Below are 9,323 nucleotides of genomic sequence, written 5' to 3' on the forward strand. Positions count from 1 at the left end.
AAACACACACAGCTTCCATCACTTCATCACTGATCACTGACTCACAGTTTTCTGTCACATCTTTTTATTGTAGAACTCAGGTTGTGTTAAACATGTTTTATTACTAAACCTGATTGGATTGAATCTTTGTGTCACTCTGGTAGTTTGGTTTTAGTGAGAATCTTGGGTTTGTTGAACTTTGAGTCTCATAGTAAAATCCTCAGACTAGTTCTGTCTTCAGTTATCAGGTTTGTTGGTGACTTAAAGCTGAAAATGAAGCTACTGCTGGCAGTTATGGAGCAAAAATAAACATGAAACCAGATGGTATCAGTTCCGTCTTGTGTTGAACGTTTCATGCATACATGAGGTTAAACTGAGACCATCAGACAGCATAAATAAAAAGAACAGCAACACTGTGTGGTTGTTCTGTGGGTTATTATCTCCTAACTAATCTTCAGAGTCACAGCTCCTCTTGCACTGAGTTTAGTTCCTCTGGTTGTATTTCCTGAAAACCACCTTTCATAATCATGTGTAATATTACTTTACTATTTCAGTATCATCCAGTATCACTTCTTACTTTTCTGTTCTCGGCCTTATTTTAGCTGCTGTACTTTCATTTTTAATGCATCATACTTACATGTTGTTGTTCTGTTAGACACTGCATTCATTCTCATGTTGTGTAATTTGTCTGTTTTTTATTTTTTATTGAGAAATACCTTACACAAGAAAGAAACTCTAACTTAACTTGACACCACTCAACTTAACTTTGCTTAACTTTCTCTGACATTTTAGGACTTTATTTTCTATTTTTCAGGTCCTCCTGCAGAAAACAACCATGGTGAAGTTACAGAGGTCAGTAAATATGAGACTCCTGATCTTCATTAATGTTTGTGAAAGCAGCTGATTGACAAAAACTAAACTCTTCATCTTCATCTTCCTCCTGCAGTCCAGTCGAGTATATGATGAGACCAGAGAGGACAGACAGATCAGTTCTCCTCCTGTGGAAACATCTTCAATTTACTGCAACGCCAAATACACCAAACCAAACAGAGCTGAAGACACAGACGACTACAGCTTTGTCAGCTTTCCTGCAAGCAAAGTAAGAAACATTTATATGTGGGAAAACAATGAAGTTAGTTATAAATATGGATCGATGATGTTGTAATACGAATAATCACACTTAATACTGCAGATGTGCCATTATTTGTTGGGTTTATGATATAATATTATATAAAAATGACAAATTTGCTAATTCAGTTTCTTATTGCAAGAATCTGCTGTTTATTTGAGGAGAGAGTTTTTATATGTAACTTCACATAAAAATCTTGTAAACATATAAATAAAATGGAAGGATTTCCATACGAAGACACGAATCTGCGTATCATCCACATGAAGACGGCGTTTTGGGGGTCTGTAAACGATCATTTTTGAAACCAGATTCCAGAGTGGAAAGATTTTGAAACGCCATATAAGCAGCTCCATGTTTACTGGCTCTCCGCTACTTTTCAGATACGCTTGCGTCATAGTTTCGTACCTTCATTGACATGCGCAGTTTCATAACTTCATTGACACGCATGCGCCACACGTGACAACGACAACAACAATGGCGGCGTACAGTGTAGCAAATGTGCTGATGAAGCGAGTGACCCTACTATCCCTGTTGCAGCAAAATCTCCTTCTTCTCAATCACCACCGAGTTGAACAAACAATTATCGAGGACACATTACGGCACTTTATGGATACACCCCGGAAAAGGACCCGCAGGACAACTAGGCGAAGGTTTTGGGTGAGACCTGGCAGAACCAGTAGCTGGTGGGACAATTTTGTGAACGGTGTCGTCCTGGACGAGGAATGGAGGGAAAACTTCCGCATGTCCCGGACATCTGTCGTGGCATTCATGGAGGAACTACGCCCGCACATCGAAGGCCAAACAACGATCATGAGGACACCCATCGACCCACTGAAAAAGGTAGCAATGACGCTCTATTATTTGAGCGACGAGGGAAGGCTACGGAAGACCGCTAATGCCTTCGGTGTGTCACGGCAGGCTGTGTCTGTCACTGTCAGGCAGACCTGCAGGGCCATCTCCATCCACCTTGGTCCCAGATATGTTAAACTACCGTTTATGGAGCAAGACGCCACAGATTTGGTCGAGGGCTTTCACCATGCTCATGGCATACCCCAATGTTTAGGAGCAGTTGACAGCACCCACATTGAAATCAAACAGCCATTGGTCAACTCCACAGACTATATAAATAGAAAAGGAAAGCACACCCTGAACATACAGGCAGTCTGTGATTACTGGTACAGATTCATGAACGTGTTTATCAAATGGCCTGGCAGTGTACATGATGCACGGATCTTTGCGAACTCCAAATTGAACCTGTCCATGAAAAATGGCAACATCCCTTCCCTGAAAAGACAGATTGTGGACGATGAGGAACCCATACCTATTTTCCTTCTTGGTGATCCCGCATATCCACTGCTACCTCATCTGAAGAAGGAGCTCTCAAATGGAGGGTCAACACCACAAGAGCAGTACTTTGGCCTGTGTTTGTGTAGGGCACGGATGGTTATTGAGTGCTCATTTGGTAGACTGAAAGCCAGGTTTGCTGCACTAAAAAGGCAGATGGACATAAATTTGAATGACCTGCCCATGTCATATATTCCTGCTTTGTACTTCACAATTTCTGTGAGGTTAGCAAGGAGTCTGTGGATGAAGTGTCTGTGATGGGAACAATGCAAAGCGAGAAGGACTCACAGCCTCCCACACAGTCCAACAGTTACCTCACTGACTGTAATGAGGGGGAAGGAAAGAGAGTGAGGAGAGTGGTCATGAAGTACCTTGACCCTTAAGGACAGAGAAAAGTAGCATTGATAAAGTATTTGACATTATGACATTGACTAACAAAATGAAAATTTGGAAGCCATTTTGTAAATGTTTAGTTAAGTATCCTGAGATTCCTGGATTCCACAGAAGAGATATGTTAAGTCATTAAATCGAAACAAAGATGTAAACAAAGTGTGTCTTTATTACAGTGCAAGAACTGAGTAAGTGCAGGGCAACAGGATCAAATCTGTCCAATATGACTGGTATAACGTAAACATTTCTTTTTATCATAAATAACAATTATCAGCTTGCTTCCATTTAGTCACTTGGACAACAAACTTAAGACAAATAGTGCAAGGCTGTGACACAGCTCAATCATCTTCAAACAGTGCTGGGGTGTATGAAAATGAGGGTGTATGTTGTTGTAAGATGTCTTGTGATTGTGGTGGTGGTGGTGGTGTTGGTGGTGGAGTGGGAGGGGTGTGAATGAAGGCTGATGCATTAGGTCAGGGCCGGCCCAAGCCTTCAGTGGGCCCTAAGCGAAATGTACCTTGGGGGCCCCCCCCACAAACGACTTCAGTGCAAATTCTGAATATACGTCAACAGTGTTTCCCCTGGGTTGAAATGGCTGTGAGGTGGTGGGTTGCGGCAGAGGCGCGAAGCAGCTAGGGGGGTCCAGGGGCATGCTCCCCCGGAAAAATTTTGAAAATCAAGATGCAAAATGGGGCATTCTGGCACAATTTGGAGCACTGTGACAGGTTCGCTGTCCGTGGGTCCACTCAATACACACACACGCCCTGGTTGTCGAGGGAATATTGTTTATTACTCCACTACTTAATGTTCGCCACAGTCCGGTACGCAGCCTCCGCTGCCTCTCAGTTCCCGCTGCCTCCGCTGTCTCTCCGCTGCTCCTCTCATCTCCCCTCTTCTCTGTCCGCCCGACTTTTTATCCTCCGCTCCGGCTGCTACTGCGGAGATAATCAGGTCAGCCGATTACCACCACCTGTGTCAATTACCTTGACGCTGCCTCCACGCACCCCTCCACACCTCTCTCTCCTGCAGCTGAGCTCTCCCACGCCCGTCGCCACAAGCACATTTTGTTGTATTTGTAGCCATTTCCAAAAAGTAAATTAAATAAAATTTTCATGTTTCTATTCTAAAACTTAGTGATAAGGAGAAAATATGACAAATATAAACCCACTTGTCCTTGCGATCAAAACATGTCAACTAGTCCAGTCTATTATATTCTGGTCAGATTTCCACCAGCCATTCCAAAATGCCACATCAGTTCTTATTACAAATTTGAAAAAGATGACAAAGGACTTGAATCTGGAATCAAGTGGTGACTTTTACTTTTTTTCTAAAAACAACTACGTTAGGTACCAAATTCCCACTTCATTTTTATTTAGAATAAAAAGGTTATGTCATGACCTTCATTTTACTTAAAAATGTGAAAGAAAACTTCAACTCAGGGTTAACAACTGGTTTTCTGAAGGAGTTAGTTCTGTTTTCAAAACCGTTACCTTTTTGAACAGAACCAGAATTTGAACACAGAATTTGTTTTGCCATTGAATGATATAATTTCGGGCACTCTATAAATCATTTTATCAAAAGAAACTAGGAACTTTATATTCCGTTGAAATCATTTGTCTTGTTCGTAAGAACGGGTTTTGTCGTGCCTAAATGTTTTAACGGGAGCCATTTTTGCAGTCACTGTCAATTCGCATCGCTGGTCAAGTAGTGATGGGTAGATGAGACCTCATCGTGTGTGTCACACTTTTCCCTCATTGTATCATTCATGTATCACGCGGTGTCGGTTTGACTAATTGGTGCCACGAGTGGATTAAGAAATGTACTGCAGCCAATGAACAATAAAGTTTGAAACAATTTGTGATGAATGAACTTGACTGAAGGTAATGCAACTATTTTTTAAACTGTATGTCTAAAAATAAATACAAATAGACTTGAAAGTGTTTTTGTTTGATACAGAAAGTAGGCCTACATGTGATAAATTGAATGTTATATTATCATTAAAATGTAGAGTTAAGTGCTTTGTGCCTGTTGTGACCACAGTCAATGTCAAGTGTTGTTTATAATTTTCTCAATAAACCCAGTTGTGTTACCATGCAGGAAATCATGCTGGTAGTAATTTTTAAGCCCCAGAATTATAATTCGTAGCGTGTATTTCAGCAGTTTTTATGCTTTTACTTTACAGCAAATGCTTCTTTACTTTCACTTCACTGAATTACTTTTACATTTATTAAGGTAAATTTTGACCCAATTTACTTTTACTCAAGTAATGTAATCAAGTTCTTTGATCATTACTGACTATGTTGATGTTGGAAGTTCATTTAGATGTTTTTTTAAAAGTTTCCTTTATCTTTTAACAGAAATTACCTGTAAAGTTGCTTAGCTTACTTTTTATTACAAATGATTGTAAAACAGAGTATAAAAGTACAGACTGGCATGCCAGAAAAACATATTTTCATATTTGAAAAGGCACATGACATGTTTATATGGTTTTATAACATACATAAAAAAACAAGTTCTCTAGAACACTAAAATCTTTGCTTTCTTTTTGCTTTTTCTGCTCTCTTTCTCTTTTCATCTGTGTGTAATAATGAACCCGGAAATGTGAGTCGCGCTGTGTACGTTAAAGCCGTGTACAGAGAACGAATGGATGGATATTGGTTGTTTGTTGGACAAATGTGTTTATATTACCCGCTGTGGTAATCACATCTGAAAGTGGTTTATACCGGCGGATTCGTGAGAATTTAAGCTTTCCATCGGTGTATAATGTTTCGATCATCGAGTTGGCAGTGTTGTTCTATTTTGAAAAATGCTTATGTAAATATCAAAATGGCCCACCCGCGGGCCACTGAACCTTAACGGGTTTTAATTCCGGTTATGTTTAGAGTCAAGGATTTAGATCATTTTGGGTTAAGTGAAGGGATTTGTTATATATTAAAGGTTAGAAAATGTAATTGCAATTACCAAATATCCAACCGGAGGAGAAAAAGGCACCGTGGCAAACAAGACTCAGACTGAGCCCTAAACTTGATGCTCACAACATTTATCAAAACAAAAAGTCATACAACCTACCTTTATCCTTGTTTTTCTTTTCCTGCTCCTCCAACCGTTTTCTCTTTCTTTTTTGTGCCCCTGAGAGGTACATTTTCTTGGACGGCAACATTTCTGTTTGCTTCTGTCGGTCATTGAGCAATGACACTGTCACTGAACTTGCGCAGCCGCAAAGGTATTCTGCCGCAGGAGTAACTAGGTCCACTTATTGATACCATCGAAGGTTGACATACTTGGCAACCTAGCTGGCATTAGAAAATTATACCAAAATTATTGTTGTACAACCCGGAACAATGGTTATTCATTGTTTTGTTTTTTTTCTCAATTTTTTTTACAATTACACTTGCTTTTTATTAAGGACTTTGGGGGGCCCCTGGTGGTGGTGGGCCCTAAGCGACCGCTTAACTCGCTTATGCCTTATATAGTATATAGTCATATATGTATATACATATACATATATTGGGTGTATAGTTCATAAACACTGCTGCTATGGTGGGGGCGTGCAATGGGAGGCTGGAGAAGTAATTCTCTCATCAGAGTGAATCCATCCTGTATGGTATTGGTGATGTTTGCAATGTTGTTATTGATTTGTTCCATGTTGGTAGTGTTGCGTCTTGAGGTCTCCTCCATCAGCTGTAGCATCCTCTTTTTATTTGTAGGTCTTCATTTGCTATATCTGCAGGAACCTTTTTCTTCAGCCTGTCTCCTCTGTGGCTGTTCAGCTTGGCCTTAAAAGACACAAAGAACAAATTAATTTGATTATCAAGAGAATAGCAAGGGTCTGGTAATATATTCATGTATGTAATGAACATTATCAATCAATCAATCAAACCTTATTTCTAAAACACTTTTCATACAAAAAATGGAGCAGAAAATGTTGAACATTCAAGTAAACATTAAACAGAGTCGGGAAAATAATAATTAAAATACTAAAATGAAATAATAATAAAAATACAGAACCCCATCCACCCTCCCAGCCCACATTTAACACAGACAGCCAATTAAGCACACACACACACACACACACACACACACACACACACACACACACACACACACACACACACACACAGGGACACAAAGTCAAAATTATCCAATAACAGAGGACTGAGGAAACGTTATTTTGAGTTAAAAATGAGGAAACACAGGAGCTAAGACTAAATGGAGAAAACCATGACAATACATCAATGGGAACAATAATGCTAAAAGTTTACAATAAATAATTACATAAATAGCTAAATAAAATGAATAAAACTGTTTAAAACCCAACAAAAGAGGAAATAAGTAAAAAGTAGTTTTACATAAAATAGTAACTCTGGAACTAAAATGAAGTAAAAGACATATAATACAAAATAAGAGAGTAACACAAAATTCATCTCAAAGCCAAATTCAAAAGGGAGGTCTTGAGTTTGCTTTTAAAACATAAACAGTAGGTGCTGCTCTCAGGTCTTCAGGTAGACTGTCCCACAAACGGGAGCCGTAATAATGGAAAGATGCTTCACCATATGATTTGGTTTTAACTTTGGGAACTATTAAAAGACCACTACCTTTGAGGCAGTAAGGCAGAGCACATAATTTGTTTTGATTAGATAACTTCTGAGCTATAGTTCATTTATGTTTGTGTACTACAAAACTGTACAAAACAATTTTGTATTGAGTGTGTTATGACACATGTTGTGACCTACCTGCAGCATCTTTCTGCGCTGCCTTATGACTGGAGGAGGCAGCTGACTTTCGGCTGTGTCTTGAGACTGTGGCGAGTCAGTGGGCTCCTCCGAAGTCACCAAAGTCTGTGAAGAAGTTGAACTCTGTGTGGAAGATGAATCGATGAGGTCCGCCGTCTCAATGCCTGATTCAGTGGAGCGTGTAGCAGGCGACCCTCCCCAAATCTCCGTGCAGAGTTCAAAAAACATGTACACCACACGGCCAACACCACTCTTTCGCCCACTGTCCACTGCCTGCCTGTATTTTCCTCGGAGGTTTTTTATTTTTGTGGTTACCTGGGGTATCGTAATGGCTGTGGGGTCGTGAGGAAAATCTCTGTCGGTGGATATTGTTCCTGAAAGGTCATCATGATGTCAGCGTATTTTGACTGACATGTCTCCCAATCAATGCTTTCTTGCAGCTTTTTGGATTTATAATCCAGTGACACCCGAAGCAAGAGTTCAACCTCATGGTCCGTCCAGACTAACGTAGTAGCTTGCCCCATAGACATAATAGAGAGTAGACGCCGCTCGGGGTGTTGCACAGCGAGAAATGTGTGTGTTTACAGTGTTTGCAAAATACCTGTCTACAGTCGAGCTTAATATCAGAATATTCTATTACCTATTATTATTATTATCTATTATTCCCGCTATGAATATTAAAATACGCCGAACCATTTGTCCTGTATCATAGCTACATGTATGATGTTTGCAGGAAAAAAATAAAAACAAAAACGCGTGAAAATTAGTTTAATATTCAGAGTTAAGATGGATTAAATGCGCTGTCAAACAGCGCTGAGTGGAGCGGATGACCGGTCCAAGATGGCGGCCCCACCGCTCGTCAGCCCCAGTAGGCAGTAGCAGTCGATGCGCAGCGTCTACTCTTTATTATGTCTATGGCTTGCCCACGTTGCCCACTCATGCTTCCCGGCTTGAGCTCTGTTTACAACTTTTGCCGCAAGTGCGCATGCCCACTGTTTTTTCTTCTGTTTGCGCGTGTTTCCGTCATATCGTTACAGCGCCCCTAGAGGTCTGGCATGTGTTTTACAGCGTTTCCATGCGTATCGAGTGCATTCATGTAGACGCACACATTTTCTGAGACGCCTTCGTCTTTATGGCGATCGTTTTGGAAACTGTTAAGCGTTTTGTCTTCGTGTTTGATCTTCTTGTTTTCTTTCAGGCTAAAGATGACTCCAGAGAACTTGATTACACTGAGGTGGTTTTTTCCAACGTTGCTGCCTCCTCTCTCAACAGCGCCCCCTGTGGTGATGTAGATAACGTCCTCTACTCCACTCTTCAGATGAATGTGAGATCTGCCAACACCATCAGAGAAGCTTCAGCTCCTCTGTACTCTACTGTTGCTCTACATCGGTAGTGTCTTTAGATTTTAGAACAAACTCCTTCGTGTCATAACTTTGCTGTTGAAACTGTTGTTTATTCTTAAAGGATAATTCTGGTTTCATTTCTGTTATTGTGGCTCTTTGGGTCATGATAACTTGACCCACTGAACCACAGCAGACACATTAACAGGAAACACATCAGACTGGAATAAATCATCCTTTAAATATTTTGGTTAAATACTATCATAGTGCTTTTGGTAAAGCTTGTTGTTTTTATTAAAGAGTGAAATGCTTCCTGCAAAGTTCACACTGTAAAGGAATTGAGTGAATCCCTGTAGAGGATAAAGGATTGGATGATTTTTAAAAATCTTTTCCATATTTTCATACATT

At 40.2% G+C, this 9,323-nt stretch overlaps 1 protein-coding gene across 1 annotated transcript; it reads left to right on the top strand.

The window, feature by feature from the left end:
- Positions 1-791: 791 nt before the first annotated feature.
- LOC127532760 (putative nuclease HARBI1) lies at positions 792-8,968 on the top strand. Its single transcript, XM_051944788.1, has 4 exons — positions 792-831; positions 926-2,444; positions 3,660-3,793; positions 8,774-8,968. The coding sequence occupies exons 2-4, from the start codon at positions 1,583-1,585 to the stop codon at positions 8,966-8,968; spliced, it is 1,191 nt and encodes a 396-aa protein (XP_051800748.1). The 5' UTR covers positions 792-831; positions 926-1,582.
- Positions 8,969-9,323: the final 355 nt, after the last annotated feature.

Source organism: Acanthochromis polyacanthus, unplaced genomic scaffold (assembly GCF_021347895.1).
Source record: "Acanthochromis polyacanthus isolate Apoly-LR-REF ecotype Palm Island unplaced genomic scaffold, KAUST_Apoly_ChrSc contig12, whole genome shotgun sequence".
Lineage (NCBI taxonomy): Eukaryota > Metazoa > Chordata > Actinopteri > Pomacentridae > Acanthochromis > Acanthochromis polyacanthus.

Coding starts and splice junctions, on each gene's coding strand:
- LOC127532760 (XM_051944788.1), top strand. CDS start 1,583: ATGGCGGCGTACAGTGTAGCAAATGTGCTGATGAAGCGAGTGACCCTA. Junction 2,445..3,659: donor CATACCTATTTTCCTTCTTG/GTGATCCCGCAT, acceptor TGTTCGCCACAG/TCCGGTACGCAGCCTCCGCT. Junction 3,794..8,773: donor GCTACTGCGGAGATAATCAG/GTCAGCCGATTA, acceptor GTTTTCTTTCAG/GCTAAAGATGACTCCAGAGA.